Source organism: Onychostoma macrolepis, chromosome 09 (assembly GCF_012432095.1).
Source record: "Onychostoma macrolepis isolate SWU-2019 chromosome 09, ASM1243209v1, whole genome shotgun sequence".
NCBI classification, from domain to species: Eukaryota; Metazoa; Chordata; class Actinopteri; order Cypriniformes; family Cyprinidae; genus Onychostoma; species Onychostoma macrolepis.
Genome location: NC_081163.1, coordinates 1,253,613 through 1,274,747, shown reverse-complemented (window position 1 = coordinate 1,274,747; position 21,135 = coordinate 1,253,613). Strand labels below are relative to the sequence as shown.

Sequence of the window (21,135 nt, the reverse complement as noted above, 5' to 3'; positions counted from 1 at the left end):
AGGTAAAGAGGTATTTCGGATCTCAGGAGACTAGCGTAAATGGACTGACAGCACCATCTGCTGTTTTTGGAAAAGAAAGTTGCTCAATTGCATTTCTGAGAAAATCTGCTCGCATGCGTGTGAGAAAATCAAGCAAAGTTTCCTCATAAAAAGGCAAATGAGTCTCAAAGTTGTAACACACGATACATATATTTGTCCATACCTCTGCATTTTCTCTCAAATAGAGTTTTGTATTTGCAAATCACTTTGCGCTTTTTTGAAAGTCGAGTTTTTCTTTGCAAAGCAGATTGTGTTCATTTGCAAAATGCTGGATTTGTTTGTATAATTTTGTCACAAAATTGCTCTCAGTGATACTTACTGAACTGATCTGGATTCTTTAATCACAGGCAGCAGCTTCTGAAGAATTTCCATATTTTCAGGCTCATTCTTTCCTTTAACAAATTTATCAAGACAAAACTCATTCAGTTCCTCTTCTGATGTCAACAACACAAAAACTACAGCTGACCACTGAGATGAAGAGAGTTTGGCTTCCTTTATTCTTCCAGATTTCAGATACTGTTGTATTTCCTCCACTAGTGAATGATCACCCAGTTCATTCAGACAGTGGAACAGATTGATGGATTTCTCTGGAGAGTCAATGGTCCTGATCTTCTTCTTGATGTACTCAACTGTTTTCTTATTGGTGTCAGAGCTGCTTCTTTTCAGTGTCATTATTCGTTGTAGGAGAATCTGATGAGACTCCACTGACAAACCCAGAAGGAACCGCAGGAAAAGATCTAGATGTCCATTTTTACTCTGTAGAGCCTCATCCACAGCTCTCTGATGCAGCTCAGATAATGAAACATGTTTTGATGAATTGAGTTGAAACCAGTCCTTCACTTTAGACAACAAACTCTGTTTGGTGATTTGGTCAATCACATTTCTGTTGTTGTTTGTCCAGGAGAGATGCACATATAGAGCTGCTAGATGTTCCTGAATGCTCAGATGAACAAAGCAGAAGACTTTCCCCTGATACAAGCCCAACTCCTCTCTGAAGATCTGAGTGCACAATCCTGAGTACACTGATGCTTCTGTCACATCAATGCCACACTCTCTCAGGTCATCCTCATAGAAGATCAGGTTGCCTTTCACAAGCTGCTGAAAAGCCACTTTCCCCAGTTTGAGGATCATGTCTTCATCTGTCACCTTCTTCTCATAGTCCTTCTCATGTTTGATGTTGGTCTGAAGGATCAGGAAGCGTGTGTACATTTGAGTGAGAGTCTTGGGAATCTCTCCACTCTCTGCTGGACTCAACATCTTCTTCAGAACAGCGGCTGAGATCCAGCAGAACACTGGGATGTGGCACATGATGTAGAGGCTCCTTGATGACTTCAGGTGTGAGATGATTGTATTGGCCAGACTCTGATCACTGATTCTCTTCCTGAAGTATTCCTCCTTCTGTGGCTCGTTGAAGCCTCGTACCTCTGTCACTCGATGGGCACACTCAGAGGGGACGAGATCAGCTGCTGCTGGTCTGGAGGTGATCCAGATGAGAGCAGAGGGAAGCAGATTCCCCACAATCAGGTTCATCAGCAGCACGTCCACTGAGGCTGATTCAGATATATTACACAGCTTCACTTTACTCTTAAAGTTCAGAGACAGACGACACTCATCCAGACCATCAAAGATGAACAACACTTTATATTCATCACTGGATATTTCCATTTCTTTAGTTTCAGGGAAAAAGACACAAAGAAGATCTGAAAGACTGAGTGTTTTGTCCTTCATCAAGTTGATTTCTCTGAAAGGCAGTGGAAATATGAGCTGGACGTCCTGATTCTCTTTCCCTTCAGCCCAGTCCAGGATCAACTTCTGCACAGAGACTGTTTTTCCAATGCCAGCGACTCCCTTTGTCAGCACAGTCCTGATGGCTTTGTATTGTCCAGGTAAAGGTCTAAAGATGTCATTGCATTTGATGGCTGTGTCCTCTGTTGCTGCTCTTCTGGATTGTGTCTCAATCTGTCTCACCTCATGCACATTACTGATCTCTCCGCTCTCACTCTCTGTGATGTAGAGCTCTGTGTAGATTTCATTCAGGAGTGTTGGGTTTCCCTGCGTCGCTGTTCCCTCATACAGACGACCAAACTTCTTCATCAGATTTGATCTAAACCTGTTGAGGACTTCATGCCTGTAAAATTAAAATACTGCATTATTAAAACAGCTAATGAGCACAGTGTCTTTTATGTATTCTGTACCATAATCAAATAATCTTTTACAGAAATATTAGACCTGAGATCAGTCTTTGTATCTTCACTCTTATAATCTAATGACTGATTCACAGACGCATCACTCCTCATAGACACACAGCTGGACTCTGCTTCTGATCTCTTATGCTGAACTGAACTACAACAAACAGATTTAATCCTTCATGATAATAATTTTATTTTAAGGTATTTAAGTATTTTTCATCCAAAACACTAAATGAAGAGTCTTTTCAAATAAAGTCTTAAAATGAAATAAAACCTCCAGACACAAGAAAACAATGGAGACTCCCATCTCCCATCATTCAAGGTGATTTAATACAGTGTTTATTCAAAGTACCTGCATCCTGGAGAAAACTCTTCATCTGTGGATGTTTGTGTGTGATCCATGATGAAAAAGAATCTGATCTCCAGCACTGACTCTGAATGGAAATGACAAACAGACACAATAATTCATCTGAACGGATCCTGAGAGAAACAGATCATGAAGCGCGGCGTTCACTCAGATACACAATGCTAGTCGTGTGTTAACAAATTATCAAATAAACCACAGACAACACCAAACACCAATCATACCACGTTCATCTGCTTGCAAAAGAAAGCATTAAAACATAAAAATGTTTAAATGGATAAACATCAACTCTGATCATTTACTTTCACTTTTTATTTGTGGAGCGGAAAACAATGATGACGTCACTCCTCGCACCTGTAGAGCAGGTGTAAAGGGAGTGTTTGTAAAGTCCACACACAGCGGGAAAACGTTTGTGATATCAAATCATTATAACGTACACGTTCCGGCATACAAAATCATTTTTAAAAATCTAGCATTTGTACAAAAAAGGATCTGAGTATAAATAAATGTTAATTGCACAACAACATCCCATGAACTTTGAATTTCCATAAAGATTCCCTCTTATCCCTTATCCATGAAGATAAAACAGTTCGTAAACCCCCCAAATCATAAGGTTAAACAATAAAAATGCATAAGCAAGAAAAGTAAGAAATGTAAAGTGTAAAAACAAAACAATAAAAATAAAAATAATCAAATGATAAATATCATAAATGGCTAATGATTTTATATTATTGTACGATTGTATGATTAAGTCATAAATAAATAATAACAAAGAAATAAAACACAACACAAATATATGATTTGCATTCAAGGATCCTTAGATCGTTCACTTCTAATTGGCAAGAATAAAATTGACGAGTAAATAAGTAAATGCTCTAGCAAAAATATTAGACAAATATTTCTTTAATAAAATAAAGTTATTCCAAGGGAAACATTTTATTGGAATTCCATATTAACGGGACAGTATCAAAAGCTCACAGAGTCGTTAATCCAAACTTAGGCAAACAGTCACAACACACCTGACAGAGACAGAGACAGAACAAATAAACTCAGGAAACATAGGACTATAAATACAAAACCAAACAAGGACTAATGGGCTAATTAATTGACAACAGGTGAACTGAGTAAGACAGACAAGGGAAAACTCAAAAGATGGCAAAAACCAAAAATTCAAGGAACAGACAAAAGCTGTGATTTAGGCCCTGTCCACACAAACGCAGGTATTTTCAAAACTGCAGCTTTTTGTGGTTTGGCTGTTCGTCCGCACGCAAACGCTGCACCGGGTCACTGAAACTGAACATTTTTGAAAACTCCTACCAGGGTGAAGATTTTCAAAAACTCCGGTTGCAGTGTTATCGTGTAGACCAGGGTTGTCAAACATACGGCCCACAGAGGTGTCCAATCCGGCCTGCAGGATTATTTAAACAATGATATAAAATAATAAATCAAACGGGAGAAGCGCCAGAATCTCGAGCAGGAAGAGGATAATATGATGCGTTATAACTGATGCTTGTGTGGCAATTTACTGGTGATTTTAAACATGTCCAAAAGAAGAAATCTGAACTGGAAGGGCGGACAGGCTATAAAGAGAAATAGAAAGAAAGGTTTTGTAATCTCAACGCCGACAGGTATGTTTAATCACAACTCGTGGCTGTGGTAAACGTGTGCAATATTAAAGTGCCCCTATTATGGGTTATGAAAGGTTCATATTTTGGTTTTGGGAGTCCCCAACAACAGGTTGACATGCATGCAAGGCCAAAAAACACTTTCATTGTCTTATAATATGCATGTATTTTTACCTTACTTGCTCAACGACTCCCAAACGATTCACTCAACTATTCATTTTTCCAAACCCCTTCTTTGCGTGATGCTAATCTGCAGTAATTGGTTGATTGGTCTCATTTTCATTTCATCATGTCTGTAATCATAGACATAACTAGATAAAAAAGTTAGTCAAGACAAACTTTAGGTTGGCTTGAGAAAGCCTAGCCTGAAAGTTTAAAGCAGTTGTAAAAGCCTGAAGTTTAAACATTTAGATAGATTAGATAGCCTAGATGTTGATAACATGTTTCTAGCATGATTAGCACATTTTTTTAGCTTGATTAGCCTGTTACTAGCATATTTTTGGCATGATTAGCATGTTGCTAGCATGATTAGCAAGTAACTAGCATGTCGCTAGCATGTTTCTTGCATGATTAGCATTCTGCTAGGATAGATAGATAGAACCGGATCATGACTTTGATATTTACAATCTTTGTAAAAAAAAAAAAATTCCATGCAAAATATACTATATAAGTTCAAACTTTTTAAATTCTACAAGTTTAAATTGAGTAATAATATTGAAATTACTTTTTTGTTTAATTCTTGCCTGAACTAAATTATTTAATGTAGAAATTACATTTGTTTTTCTGTTCTATTTACTTCACCACAAAATCATTTTTATCAGTGTAGATAGATAGATAGAAATAGATAGATAGATAGATAGATAGATAGATTAGAAATATTAGATAGAGGAGTTTGAATGAGTTTAAATGGGTTAGAAATAGTACCAGAGATTATCTTACTATAGGGAGATGAGAGGGTCTGTATTACTTACTATTGGAGAAAGCGGATCACGTGTCCCTTAATAAACAATCACATTACAGCCTTGACGTCATTGAATTTCGGTCAGAGTTGTGCGACACTCAATCGCCGTTTACGGATCCCATAGGAATGAATGAGAAATGCCGTAAGCTGAATCTGTTGCAAAAAGTTTTTTTCATGGTAAACTCTAAAAATAGTTCAATCCATAAGTATTGTTTAGTGTAAAACATGTTGTAGATTAGCAGATAGGCTGTCGATTCATTAAATGAGAAGCCGTTTGCTCTAAAAAGCTGTTTATTCAGCATAGTGAAGCCTCTCCTCCATTGACATCCATTCAAAAAATACAGCCTCTGGTCTCCTTTCCCACGTACTGTAGACCCGAAGCGTTAGCTTTAGCCGTTACGCTTTTTCAGCTAATGGTTACAGGCTTGCCTTCTAGTGGCTTTGATAGTACATAGAAGGGAAGCTTGATTAAGTCTCAAGGGATTCTGGGTGTTTAAAATTAGAATTTTGACAGTTGGAGTTTGAATAGTCTTGGCTCATCTGAACATTCCGTCAATGTAAGTCTATGGGATTTTTATGATTTTTAATCTTCGTTTTTATGAAAACCATAAGTCAGATCAGTCTGAAAAGACAAGGCACACTAAGTCATACAGTAATGAGTTTTTCTTATTCCTTTCTTGTTGTTTCTCAGACATCAGTTTTTTATTGCGCGTTTAATCTAATTTTCTTTGATTTTCATGTTCATCTCACACAGATTTTCATCATGTTTCTGACGCTCATGTGGCTCGTTGTTCAAATTAACTGCATTTAAATATGAAATTGAATGCTATTAACTGTTGTTATAATTATAATAACATTAATGTAGCTGCATCAGTGTTATTTTAGTATCATTGAGGTACTATGCAGTTTTTAATTTGTAATTAGTTTTTTTAAATATTTTCTATTTTTGTTTTAATTCTAGTTAATGTCTCAGTATTTTTGTGTTTTTCTCTATTTTATTAGTTTAGTTTTTAGTATTTGTATTTTTTATTTATTTTATTTTTTTCAGTTTTACATCAAGTTAAACTAAATTAAAATGAGGAATGATGCCTTGGCAAATATCTTTTATTTATTTATTTATTTATTTATTCCAGATAACTTTTATTTAGTACTTTTATTTTTTTTAGTAACATTGCGTATCCAGACAGACATATATAAAGTAGCATCTAAATACAAATAGCAAAACTTGTAAAAAATTATATTAATTGCTGTAAAATGGATTACAGTATAATACTGCAAAGCAAATTGCAGTTAACTGATATATGTGAAATACATTAATTTGTAGTATTTTTACAGTAACATTGAATTAAACTTGTAGTTTATTTTACAGCAATATTTTGTAATCTCACTAAAGTACAGTATTTACCTGGCAACAAAAGTTGCCAATAAAATCCTGTAAATACCCCTAAATCCAAGATGATGTTGTAATAATTTAACAATGAAAATGCTGCAAAGAATAATTTTAACAGTAAACTGCAGAATACTGATTTAAATGCATTATCATGAGAACTATCTTAATACATTTACAAAAACCAAGTCAAATATGTTGCAAATAAATATTTAATAAAACTGGCAGAAAGACATTGCAAAGGTTTTACTGGTAAAAATAAAAATGTCAGTCTTTCAACAGTTAAAATCTTATCATAAAAATAACATAGCATCACAAAATAACTACAAATACCTGTTATATCACAAAAAAATAAGCCATATTCTGAGTAGAACATTAACTTTCTAAAACAAATTAAGGTCAATCAACAAAATTTGTATAATTTTGGTTAAAAGAGGATTAAAATAAAATGCTGGAATCAACATTATACCACAAATTCTGTTGTTTGAGCTTATGTTCTATTAAATTTAGAATATTCCTGCAAAAAACAATTTAATAAATACATACTGAAAGTCCATCAACTTTCTGAGATGAGCACACACATGAGGGTTGTCCCTCTTCTCTGAGACCTTTCCACTTGTTTTGCCTCTGTGTATCCGTCTTGTATCCAGTGAGTGTTGTGATTCCAACAAAACATCTGAACATAAAAACAAGCAGAAGTTTTAGAATAAAGTACAGTATTGAATGAAACTAGCTCAATAAAATAAATGTAAAAATGCCACTTATACAATACAATCAGCATTTACCAGTACTTAAACTAAATAAGTAACCTTTTTCACAAATGAAATTACTCAAGTAAAACATGTTACCTTTAAAATAATTCAAGTGTGCAAAAGACGCCTGCTCCCGGGACGCCAGACTGAGGTTGTAATAAGAGTGCAAATCCAGCCACAAAGTTGAGGTGTGAATTCACAACCATGTGACCCTCGAATAGGCCTAGTCAAAAGCCACTGGGTGCACCTGAAATTAATAAATATAAGCAATAATGTAACCTACAATACAGTATTTTCAAGTTTATCAAATGATTTACAACAGAATTAATACATTATCTAATATAATCAGCTTCAGAGAGTCTTGAAGCATCAAACATTTCTCCACATCAGCTGCTACTCTTTGCACCTACAAGAAATAATGAAAATTATCTTGTGATTTTTTAAAAATGCATTTACATAAATGAGACCAAAATGAACACCCAAAAAGGCATATATTTTAAAATAAACAAACTCTTAAATTCAATTATAATAATACATTGTAGAACTGTACCACCAATCAAATTAAATAATTTATAATGCAAAATTACAACTGTGTTATGACATTAATGTTTTACATAAATTTTTGAAATTACAAATAAGAAACGTTGTAAAAATGCAATGATACTTTTTAAACGTGAAACTAAACCACCATTAGGTGGCAGCAAATAATTTAATGAGTGAGTCAATTGAGTCATTCATTGAACCGATTCGTTCAGAATGCTGAATCATTCAGTAAAAACACCGCTGAGTTTTGCTTTGATCTTTGTTTGGAACTATTTTCGATGGTGAAATAGAACAACAGTCAATATTGTGTATAAAAAGTAACTTAATGTTAACTAATTATTTATTGAACTATGTAACATTTGCAATTGTGATAATCAGCAACAGATCACTTGTTATACTTAACAATATCAGATGTTATAAATAAACTCAACAGTTTGAACATTTACCTCATGTTTCTTCCGTGAGTTTATGTGTGCTGTTAAGGTTATTTATTTTTATTTTGAATGTAATAAAATCAGAATCAGTCTTTCGTTTCGATGCTTCCATAGTTTTGTTTTGTTTTTTCAATCAAGTTTTAGTCAGGCTAATTTGTCCAATCGGGCATGTAACGTTAAAGATGTATTTCACTACAAAATTGTCCCGGACAAGCTTTAATGTCGAGTACAACTACAGTGGCAATAGACACAATTTCTCATTTACATGCAGTTTCTAATTACAGTAAGATGTCACGTCAATATGGGACATTTGAAAAAATATAAACAAATGAAATTTCACATATTTTGCTGTTCGTGAGTTATTTCGACAGATAGAAGTTAACGTTACTATGACAATCGTTCACACTAGGCATTACCTTAAAAGTTGGGTAAACACTACTTTAAATGCTCTCAATAAGAAAATTAATCTGCCAAAATGAGAAAAATGCAGCATTCAGCCTAACTATGCTATAATAGCAATTTCCATCTTACTGCACATAAGTTACCAAGGCCACTTGTCTAAATGTCCTGATAGCAGGCTATTGCGACATGATATCGCTTATACATTAACTTAAATAAATATAAAAGGATATATTTTTTAAGTGAAATTAAGTGAATTTACCAGGAATTATGAATAAAGCCTCTAATCTTCAATCATTCTGGCACTGCTCCAGTCGCTGGATTTCAGATTTGAATGATGTGTGCGCAATCCCATAATGCCACACTACAGTAAAGTAGTGTAAAAAGCAGGAGCTACAGTGACAACACCTGCTTCTTGTAAATTAATTACAGTTGACATGGAAATATACTGTTAACAACTGTAAAACCTTATTTGACCCATAATGCATTGTGAATTACAGTTCCTTTTCAGTCGGTCACTCCGAGTCACGTCGGATGACCGACGAATTGGGATCTCGCCAGAGAGACCAATCCACTTCGAGTGTAACTAAACGAGCCAATGGACATTGGCATGCGATCATTGCATCCAGCTGCCGCTGATCACAGCGTGAGTATAAGAGGCAGCGGGTGCACCGCATTAATTCATCCTTTCGCTTCGGAGCCGAGGGGCGGTGAATCACTGCTGCTCTCCTATCCTGCGAGTGAGAAGAGCGAGCGAGTGCGGGCGTTACGGCACAGCAGCGGTGGTCGCGGTCTCACGGGAGAAGAGGTCGATTCCCGTGAAGACAGTCACACTCGGAGTGTGTGGTGGCCAGCTCCCTGCGTGCTTCAGCACTTAATAAAGAGCAAATTTCTAAAAGAGCAACACGGGTGATCATGTCTTTTTAAAGATGTCTTATCACCCGTGCGTTTCTGGGTGTGGTCGTTTCCTGGCGCCTCAGGACGGTCACGATTGCTGCCTCACGTGTCTGGGCATTCAGCACGCTGAGGAAGCTGTGGATGGTTCATGTTCTTCTTGTGGGGACATGACCATCTCGGAGTTGCATAATAGACTCCGCTATGTCAAACATGGCGGAGTCCCTCTGCCTCTGCCGCGATCCAGCGTTCGTTCCCGGGCGGCGCTGTATCCGTGGAGTCAGAGGTGATCTGAGGGTGACAGTGAGGGCTTCCCAAGAGGAGTTCCTCACTCTCAGGCGCCCGCAGCCGGTGGGGTTGCCGTTGAGCGGGCTGGGACCTCTGCAGAGCGGGTATACCGCCTGTTTCCTTCGGTGCTCCCCTGACGACCAGATGTCGGTCGCTGCATTGAGAGCGAGTCGCCTCTGGGATGACGACTGGCTGCGTTGCCCCTTCGGGTGTGGTAGCGTTGTCCCAGCCAGACCCAGAGATGACGGCTATGCTTTCCGGGCCGCCGAGAATGTCGGGCTCGTGGAATCCTCCACCGCGTCCGGATCCTTCGAGGCTGGACGAGTGGTTTCTCGGTGGGGTCGCGCTGGTTCTCAGCGCCCTCCGTGCCATTCTTTCCGGAAGTGCATGAGGAGCTTACAAGATCGTGGAAGGCACCTTTACTGCCCGAAACAAATCTTGTGGCTCCTCCGCCTCGCCACCCTCGATGGTGGGGCCGCTTTGGGGTATGCGGGCATCCTCAGTGGAGCGGTCTGTGGCCATGCAACTATGTCCAACAGCCGCTACCACTCTGCGGGTGACCCGTGTCTCTCGGGCCTGTGGGCATTCATCAGGTCTAACTGGCAGTGCTTATAGAGCCTGTGGGAGGCGGCTTCTGCCCTTCACGCCATGGCGTTACTGCAGGTCCACCAGGCCAAAGCCCTGAAAGACCTGCACGAGGGTGGTCACGACCTGGCGGTTCTACATGAGCTGCGTGCTGCGACGGACCTCGCGCTTCGAGCGACGAAGGTGACCGCACAGTCTCTGGGTCGTGCGATGTCCACGCTAGTGGTCCAGGAGCGCCATCTCTGGCTGTGTCTTGCTGACATGAAGGTGCAGGAGAAGGTACAGTTCCTGAATGCTCCCGTGTCGCAGACCGGCCTTTTCGGCGACGCTGTCGTGAGCTTTGCCCAGCAGTTCTCGGCAGCCCAGAAGCAGATTGAGGCGATCAAACACGTCATGCGCCGGAGGAAACCTGCTGCTTCCACTCCGGCTGCAGCCCCTCAGCCTGCTCGTCGCCGTGGGCGCCCCCCTGCGGCTGCGCGGGACCTTCCACCAGGCAGCGTCGTGGAGCCGGTCACAGGCAGGACGCCCAGCCCGTCCAGGCCCCCGCCAAACCTGGCGGCAAGCGCAAGTGCAAGAGGCCCTGAGACGGGCGACCCGGAGATGGTGGAGACTGCTTGTCGGGAGATGGTGACCGCACCACTCCCTCCCCCGGAGGAGGGCCGGGCGGAGAATCTTTTGTTTCGTTTTGTTTTTGTTCCGCCGCTGGCCCAGCAGCCAGCGGTACCCAAAACATCAGTAAAGAGCAGTTTTCTCAATCTCTGGGTCTCAAGAGGAGGAGAGTGGTGAACCGTGCATCACGGGAACACTTCCCTTCTCCTCTCTCGCCAGCAGGCAGCAGTGGGTTGCCCAAGAGCACCCCTCCTGCCCATTTGTGGAACCAGGTAAGGGCGGTAGTACTCGAGTCCCCGCTTCAAGTCGTCACACGCCAGGCTGTCACAAGCCTCAAGCCGGGTTCCTGTGTTTCCTTCTTCACGAGGAGGAATCAGGTGAGTGTTACACTGCACACCCAGACCCCGCCCCCCGCCATCACAGGCCAGGCCGTCACAGGCTCCGGGCTGGGTCCCTGTGTTCCACCTCGCTGCCCCACCGCGGGTACGTCGGTGGCCCCGTTGGTCCCGCTGGTACGGTTTCTCGGAGCCTGGCTAGCGCTCCCCAGTCCGTCTCGGTGGCTCCTGCGGACCATCAGACTCGGCTACGCGATTCAGTTCGCCCGGCGTTCCCCCAGGTTCAGGGGCATCCGGTTCACTTCAGTCAAGGCCGTCGATGCCCCTGTCTTGCGTGCGGAAATTGCAGTCCTGCTGGCGAAGGACGCGATAGAGCCGGTCCCTTCAGCCGATATGAGGTCGGGGTTTTACAGCCCTTACTTCATTGTGCCCAAGAAAAGCGGTGGGTTACGACTGATCTTGGATCTGCGAGTTTTGAACCGTGCACTTCACAAGATGCCGTTCAAGATGTTGACGCAGAAACGCATTTTGGGTGCGTCCGTCCCCTAGATTGGTTTGCAGCGATCGACCTGAAGGACGCGTACTTTCATGTCTCGATTCTCCCGCGACACAGGCCATTCCTGCGATTTGCGTTCGAGGGTCGGGCATATCAGTACAAGGTCCTGCCCTTCGGGCTGTCCCTTTCGCCTCGCGTCTTCACCAAGGTCGCAGAGGCGGCCCTTGTTCCCCTGAGAGAACGGGGTGTGCGCATCCTCAACTACCTCGACGACTGGCTCATACTTGCACAGTCTAGAGAGCAGTTGTGCGCACATAGGGACCTGGTGCTCAGGCACCTCAGCCAGTTGGGTCTTCGGGTCAACTGGGAAAAGAGCAAACTCGTGCCAACGCAGAGTATCTCTTTTCTCGGCATGGAGTTGGATTCGGTCAACCAGACAGCACGCCTCACCCAGGAACGTGCTCAGTCGGTGCTGAACTGCCTCAAGACTTTATCAGGCAGGACGGCGGTCCCACTGAAACTCTTTCAGAGGCTCCTGGGGCATATGGCTGCAGCTGTGGCGATAGTTCTGCTCGGTCTGCTCCATATGAGACCGCTTCAGCACTGGCTCCATGGCCGAGTCCCGAGGTGGGCGTGGAAACGCGGTACTCACCGGGTTCAGATTACACCGCCTGCCGCAGAACCTTCAGCCCGTGGACAGATCCTCGTTCCTTCGGGCAGGAGTGCCCCTGGAGCAGGTATCCAGGCATGCTGTGGTATTCACGGATGCCTCGGCCACCGGCTGGGGAGCCACGCATAACGGGCACGCAGTGTCAGGGGTGTGGACGGGTCCCCAACTGCGTTGGCATATCAATTGCCTCGAGTTGCTGGCAGCACGCTTGCCTTGAGCCGCCTCAGAGGGCGCCTTTGGGGCAAGGGCGTTCTGGTCCGTCACGGACAACACTGCGACCGTTGCGTATATCAACCGGCAAGGCGGTTTACGCTCCCGTCGCATGTCGCAACTCGCCCGCCACCTCCTCCTCTGGAGTCAGAAGCATCTGAGGTCCCTTCGTGCCATCCACATCCCAGGAGTGTTCAATCAGGCGGCCGACGAGCTGTCTCGAGCGGCACTTCCTGGGAGTGGAGACTCCATCCCAGGCGGTCCAGCTGATTTGGAGTCGGTTTGGAGTTGCTCAGGTAGACCTGTTCGCGTCTCCAGAAACCACCCACTGCCAGTGGTTCTATTCCCTGTCCGAGGCAACGCTCGGCACGGATGCACTGGCACACAGCTGGCCCCTGGGCCTGCGCAAATATGCGTTCCCCCCAGTGAGCCTGCTAGCACAGACACTGTGCAAGATCAGGGAGGACGAGGAGCAGGTCTTGTTAGTGGCTCCATATTGGCCCAACAGGACCTGGTTCCCGGAACTCATGCTCCTCGCGACAGCCCCTCCTGGCCGATTCCTCTGAGGAAGGATCTGCTTTTTCAGAGACGGGCACCCTCTGGCACCAGCGTCCAGACTTGTGGAAACTCCATGTGTGGTCCCTGGACGGGACGCGGAGGTTCTAGGTGATCTGCCCCAGGAGGTAGCTCTCACTATTGCTTCAGCACGAGCACCGTCCACAAGACGGGCCTATGCGCTGAAGTGGAACCTGTTCGTCGAATGGTGTTCCTCTCACCGTGAGGACCCACGGAGATGTTCGATCAGAGCCGTGCTTTCCTTTTTGCAACAAGGGTTGGAGCGTAGGTTGTCCCCCTCCACCCTTAAGGTTTATGTTGCTGCTATTTCCGCTCACCACGACCCGTGAGAGGGAGGTCGGTGGGAAGCACGATCTGGTTATCAGGTTTCTTAGGGGCCAGGAGGTTAAACCCGCCTAGGCCTCCCTCCCTACCCTCTTGGGATTTGGCATTGGTGCTAAGAGCCCTACAAACTGCCCCTTCGAGCCTTTGCAGTCAGTTGAGTTGAAGTTTCTCTATGAAAACCCTGCTCCTGACTGCGTTGGCCTCGATCAAGAGGGTGGGGACCTGCAGGCATTTTCGGTCGACGAATCGTGCCTTGAGTTTGGGCCGGCTGACTCCAGTGCAACACTGAGGCCCCGGCCCGGCTATGTGCCCAAGGTTCCTACCACTCCTTCAGGGACCAGGTAGTGAACCTGCAAGCGCTGCCCCTGGAGGAGGCAGACCCAGCCCTAGCTTTGCTCTGTCCTGTACGCGCACTGCGACAGTACGTGGATAGAACTCAGAGCTTCAGGACCTCAGAACAGCTCTTTGTCTGTTACGGAGGACAGCAGAAGGGAAGGCTGTCTCCAAGCAGAGGATGGCCCACTGGATAGTGGATGCCATCACCTTGGCCTATGAAGCACAAGGTGTGCCCTACCCGCTCAGGTTGCGTGCTCACTCCACTAGGGGTGTCGCATCGTCTTGGGCGCTGGCTCGTGGTGCCTCGCTAGCAGACATCTGTAGAGCTGCGGGTTGGGCGACTCCTAACACGTTCGCTAGGTTTTATAGCCTGCGTGTCGAACCGGTTTCCTCCTGTGTTCTCACCTCAAACGGGTAGTGGCATTGAGAGGCCCGGCTCAGAGTCGGCTTGCGGTGTTCTTTCGCCTAATTCTCCAGAGAGTTCCTTAACCAGGCAAACCCTGTCGAGTCCTCCAGCACTCCGGCGTCCGGACGTGGCGGAGCGTCCGGCGCCAGGCCTTTCAGCCAATGAATTCTTGAAATCTGATGTGAGGCTAGTGCCCATATGAGAGACCCTGCCGGGATCCCATATGTGTATTCCACGGTATGCTTATTAGAGCCGTGTTTCCCCTGGCAGACCACGTTCTGCCATCTCTAGTGATGCAGCCTGTGCCATCTCAGAGACTTCCATGTGCAATAGGGCCCTACGGGGTTACTTCACATGTCTAAATGCCACTTAACCGCCTCTGGGAGGAGGTGACTCTGCAGTGTGCCTCTTCCAAACGGAAGGGCATGCTTCCCAGTGTTTCCAAGTCCTACTGTCTGGGTTGTCCAAGGAACAACAGTAGTTGACCTTCTCTGTGTAGAGCCCGGTCCTATCGTCTGCCTTATAGGAAGGATCAAGAGGTCTACACAGGGCACTGGAAGGGGCAGCTCCTGTGGCGTTTTGGTAGGGATCCCAATTCGTCACGTCCCGTCGCCACAGTTTGCTGTACCACCGCTGAGCGGCCGGGTCACCGGCTCGGCTCCTCAGCGAAAGCATGAATTAATGCGGTGCACCCGCTGCCTTAGACAGACTTGCAGAAGAGCTGAAAGAAGGTGGAAGAAAGATAAGCTCCAGATTTCTATGAAATCTTAAGGTCTTCTTTATCTCAATTTCAGAAGTCTATGTATTTATCTGAGGACCAAGAATGCTCTTCAATACTATAAATGCGTTTGTGAATCCACCTGTTTGTAATTATCTTTCTGAACGTTTTTGTCATGTTTTTGTAGAGAAGATAAGGAAATTTAGACAAACTATCAGGCCTGCTACTTATGATCCTGCTGTTCATTCAGATCCCAGTGCTACGTTTAGCCAGTTCAGTTCTATTCCCTTTTCTTTCCTACATGAGATTGTTAACCAGCTAAAGCCGTCTGGGTCTCCTTGTGATCTCCTCGTCTTTTTAAAGATGTTTTTGATGTGGTTGGCCCTGAAGCTCCACAGCAGCTGAACGAAGTCTTGTGAGGGTAAATAAAGATCTTGCTGTTTGAATAAGTACAACGTTTTCTGTACGCGAGAAACACTATGTCTAAAGGCTCATAATTTTATGTATTTGAGGTCTGAGATATGTGGGACCGGAGAGAGAGGGCTAGCGTTTGCCATCTAGTCGTAGCCAATACACTTAAACAGCCTGTGCATACAGTCACATTTCATCTCTTTTATAAAATGAGATTTTGGCCAAATGTATTTTACAACAGGAAAAACTGAGCGCCCATATAGCTACAACAAACTTTGTAACTATGGTTACCACAGTTTTACTCCAGCATTACTAAAATATTACTTTAGTAGAACCATGATATCAAAACCTTAGTTTGAGAAAGACTAAAAAACCCTGATTACTACAGTTATGATTGCTAGTTTTACCATAGTAAAACCATGGTTAACTGTTGTAAGGGTACACTGCTTTTCACAATCAAAGCAGCTTTAGAAAATTTTGAAAAAAATCCTATCAACAGCCTGAGGTGACTGTGATTCAATGGGGAGCATCTTCTGGCAACAAATTAATGTCTATATGTCAATAACTCTAAGATAATACAAGTTATGTGTTCAAAGTCATGTTCAGTTAAAGGGACAACCATTAAAGGGTAGGTTCGGGGAATTTAAATCCACTTTATACTGTCACAAAGTCTGTAATATGTAAATAAACAATATTCGGATAATGCAAAATATTATTTGGCTGACAAATAAATGGGTATATCTCATGGAACTCAGAGAAAGATTAAACATTGTTCGTTCACATATATCACCATCATAGTAACAATACAAAGTGGGTTGAAAATCACTCAACGTATACTTTAAGGCATGATTGCAATACATAACATTTGTCAGGTTGGTATGTTCATCTGTAGTTGCCATCATCTGGAGTCTTCATCTGAAGTCACCACAAGTGAGGCTGGATCCAAGCTGTAGTAACACTGGGATGGAAACCTGAGAGATAGAAACAGGAAAACAAAAGAAGAAGAATTAGCATAGATGCTGTTCATATTATTTCAGGCAAAATATGATCATACGCATTATTACTAGAGTACAAGGTTATGAGTTGTTATGTGAACGCTTGGCTAAAAGATGTATTTTTAATCTTGATTTAAACAGAGAGAGTGTGTCTGAGCCCCAAACATTATCAGAAGGCTATTTGAGAGTTTAAGAGTAAAATGCGAAAAAGCTCTGCCTCCTTTACTGGACTTTGATATTCTGGGTACTATACTGGGTACTTTGTGACATCATTTAGCTTACTTAGCTATAATTTGGTTAAATCGCAATCTGATTTTATTCTATATCCCTTAGTAAGCATATAATTTGTCCTCAGTATTCAGGGACACAGTCTACACAACAGACACAGTCTACACTCTAAAAAGTAGTTTTATAGTCCATTCAAATCAAATGTTTTAATTGCTCAAACATTTAGAAGACTACAGCAAGTTATGTCATTTAAAATTTAACACTTTACTCCATGTGTTTTATATGTTACCTCAACTAAGATTTATTATTTGGGCATCATAAGAAATTGCGGGGGAACTAAAACATATATTTTTATAATTTAACAAAATTATTAAAAATGATTAACTGGTGCTTATCAATCACTAAAAACACAATTTACAACACATAATAGCCATTATTTAATAACAATCTGCATTTATAACATTTGTCATACAGACTAAACATACAGGCTTAAAAAAAAAAAGTCACCTACATCTCGGATGGCCTAAAGGTCAGTAAATTAACAGCAAATTTAAATTTTTGGGTGAACTATCCCTTTAAAGCTCCAGCTGACAAACATTACATCTGTAATACAACTGCAAAATTCAGTTTAAACTTTCATGAACTAAGAAAAACCTAAACAAGCTAAACAAAATGTTAGCAAACAAACATTTACAAATATTACTACTGTTCACAATTACATCTTTAAAATGAGGCAGAAGTCACAAAAAAAAAAAAAAAAATGAAGCAGGAGTTACAGTATATAAAATCAAGTCAAGTCACCTTTATTTATAATGCACTTTATACAATACTGATCGTGTCAAAGCAGCTTTACAGTCAAACAGGAACATAGTTTGTTAATAATGCAAGAGGACAAGTCATTTTTCCAGTTAAAGTCAGTTCATTGATGATTCAATGAAATCATCATTCAGTTCAGCTCTCTTCCAATAGTGTCTATGCAATCAGCCAAGCGTCCCCAAATAAGCAAGCCAAAGGCGACAGCGGCAAGGACTCAAAACTCCATCGGTGACAGAAACTAAGTAGAAACCTTGGGAGAAACCAGGCTCAGTTGAGAGGCAGTTCTCCTCTGGCCAGACGAAACCAGCATGGCATGGTTTAATTCCTGCACAGGTCAGATTGAGCAGAGGACTTGTCTGGTTCTCGTGGTCTTTTCCCGATGGCCAACGAGGTCTTCACTGGGCTCTGTCTCTGGAGCTCATCTAGCTGACATGGTCTCCGCTGACATTCAGGGCTGTAGAGGTCGTCTCTAGGTGCTGATCCACCATCTGATCTGGATACGGACTGGATCTGGGTGGCTATGGTGACCTCGGAATAAGAATGAAACAGACTAATATTAGCGTAGAAGCCACTGAGAACAATAAAGCACATTATAATTGTAGTAAACACTCTAAACATTTACACACATTACCTGGAATGAAAACAATAAACTCCTAGTCTTGAAGGTACACACAGTATGTAGTTGCAGTGGAGCGGTCTGGTGTTTGGTGCCTTGGAAGAACTGACTGGGCTGCATCTGAAATCTTGCAGTGATGACAAAGCACCAATGAAACCTTTGGCCACACCCTGATGGAGAAAGAAAAGTACATTTTAAGTTAAAAAATTTAAATTATATCCACTTAACAACTCATAAAACACTTTCTAAATGTCCACTCAAAAAAGTTGGATATGTTGTATGATTTTCTCGTTAAATTTAGTCTAAAAAATAACATTTATTTAGTGCAACTCACCTGACTCGTGAACTTGACAAGATGACGGTGCTGTTTCTCCTGCGAAGTCACTCAAGCTCGTGCACGTGCAGAATGATCTCAGTGTTGGCTGGATTTGTTTTTATTAGTTTAGTCAACATTTAGCATTCTGATTGTTGATTGGATTTGAAAATAACCATTCATTTAATATTTTTTTAAATATATTTGTGCAGACTTAATATGTCTTCTCAACTAAGCACAAGCAATAAAAAGAGTTCAACTTAAATATCTGGTAACACTTTATTTCGATAGTCCACTTTAGACATTCTACTAACAGTAAGAAACTTTGCAACTACACGTCAACTAGCAGTCCATAGAGTATTAGTAGACTGTCTGCTTAATATCTTCTAACACTTTATTTTGATGGGTCCACAACATACAGCATACTGACTATGAGAAACTTTGCAAGTATATGTCAACTTATTCTACTAACCCTAAACCTACCCTACTGAGAGTTAGTTGCAAATTAATGAGAATTAGTTGACACGTAGTTACAAAGTTACTTATAGTTAGTAGAATGTCTAAAGTGGACTATCGAAATAAAGTGTAACCAAATATTTTTGCCCTTTCAACATTTTGTTAATTGGATTTTTTACAATGTACTGTACATATGCCGCAGTATTATTGAAGTGGGAGGAACATCATAACTAATTTACACAACTGTGACGCCCCCAATTGTTGGTTCTTCACAATTGATGACACTAATGTTGCTTCTGCATGTGTAAATGCATTAAAGGGAATGGTGGTTCCACTAGACCGATAGAGGGCGCTGTGAGAGTGCAGTGTGTTGCAAGGCGTCTGTTGGGTTGCTGGTCATAACCCAGCAAGACGAGAGCTGATCACACGCACATTTTGTCCTGTCTTTATTACACCATTCCACAGGTTGCTGGGGAACACTTAACTGTCAGCTGATGCAGCAGCCCTGTACCCGCTACACAACTGTTAAAAAGTCTGGGGTCAGTAGGATTTTTACATCTTTGAAAGAAGTCTCTTATACTCACAACTCAAAAAACAGTTAAAACAATAACATTGTGAAATGATATTACAATTCAAGAGAACAGTTTTTTTTTATTATTTGAACATGTTAAAATTGTAATGTATTGCTGTGATCAAAGCTGAATTTAACATCATTACTCCAGTCTTCAGTGTCACATGATCCTTCAAAAATAAATCTGATTTGCTGCTCAAGAAACATTTCTGATTATTAAAAATATATAAAAAAGATGTGCTGATAAACTTTTTTTTTTTTTTTCAGGATTCATTGTTAAATCGACTCCAGACCTTTAAATGGTATTGTACAATACTGTTCTAAAGTTTACAGTCAGTGAGGTTTTTTAATAAATTCATTTTTATTCAGCAAGGATGCATTAAATTGATGAGAAGTGAAAGTAAATATTTTTGTTTCAAATAAACACTGTTCATTTTAAACTTTGTTAATTAAGGAATCCTGAATAATACAAACAAAACACAAAACAAAATACGGATCAGGAATATTTCCTGAGCAGCAAATCAGCATATTAGAATGATTTCTGAATAATCATCATGTAAAACTGAAGAGTAATGACGCTGAAAATTCATCTTTGATCGCAGAAATAAAATACATTTTAACATCACTCACTGATGTTTGGAAACCTTCTTAAAATAACTTTAATAAAGAATTGTAAACGATGCATGGTGATATGCATTTTTCACTACATATTTGCATATATGAAGTGATTTAATGAGCTTTCTCACGCACCTTACCTGTGTTTCTATCTCTGTCAGCAGCTTCCTTCAGACATTTAGATATCTTGGAGCTTCTTCTGTTGTAGAAGTGTTACTCCTGAAACCACAGAACAATTTTTATCAATAATTGTTTGCCATTAAATATCAAATCACGTTTTAACTAGATTCAGCTAATACATGCTCCTTTAAGTGACGTCACCGATTAACAGTGAAGTTACAGCACATATTTTAGGCTAAATAAATTCATCTAATTCCAATAACCCATTGACAAAACCTTTACAAAGCTATTAAAATCTTCCAACTACACATAAATATGTGATGAAGTCAAAACTTTGATAAATCAGAGCTCAATATACAGAGTTAGCATACATCGTCTGAAAACAGTTGAGATGCTAACGGACTTTTTCGAAGACACTAAACCGTCTTTATGAAGTAAATATTCAACAGAAGCGTATCAATTACAAGAAAGAAAAGTGTCAGGAACAGTTTTATGTAATATTTGTGTGATTTTAGGGACTAAACTCACCTGAAGACGGTGAAAACAGCAGCGAGAGACGCAGTGTTGCAACTGTCAGTTTGAGAGTTGCCGCCCCGTTTCCATGGTAACTCCCTCCCTGCAGCGTTTGAATACTCAGAGCGCGCTCAAAACATGTCACAGTTACGCACCATTTAAATATACTTTATATAGAACATAAACAACAACAACAACAAAATTTATTTAATTTTGAATTTTAATCGTTTTGTAGTTATATGACCCATTCATACATAGGTGTAAACTGCAACCCGCACGTGATAGTGGGACAAATTAGCACTTTTATTTATTTATTTATTTTTTTTGCTATTTTTTTATTA

At 41.6% G+C, this 21,135-nt stretch overlaps 1 protein-coding gene across 4 annotated transcripts in view; it reads right to left on the bottom strand.

Moving 5' to 3' along the window:
• LOC131547467 (NACHT, LRR and PYD domains-containing protein 3-like) overlaps positions 1-7,707 on the bottom strand; it is a 36,545-nt gene extending 28,838 nt beyond the window's left edge. For 2 of the 4 annotated variants that reach the window (XM_058788047.1, XM_058788051.1), the window contains exons 1-5: positions 7,649-7,707; positions 7,414-7,564; positions 7,112-7,241; positions 2,581-2,662; positions 359-2,167 (exon numbers count right to left, since the gene is read on the bottom strand). In XM_058788047.1, the coding sequence (XP_058644030.1) occupies positions 359-2,167; positions 2,581-2,630 (1,859 nt within the window). In that variant the 5' untranslated portion in view covers positions 2,631-2,662; positions 7,112-7,241; positions 7,414-7,564; positions 7,649-7,707. Of the gene's footprint in view, positions 1-358; positions 2,168-2,580; positions 2,900-7,111; positions 7,242-7,413; positions 7,565-7,648 lie in introns of those variants that run through there. The other 2 variants (XM_058788048.1, XM_058788050.1) reach the window with 2 other exon arrangements.
• Between the last annotated feature and the right edge of the window lie 13,428 nt (positions 7,708-21,135).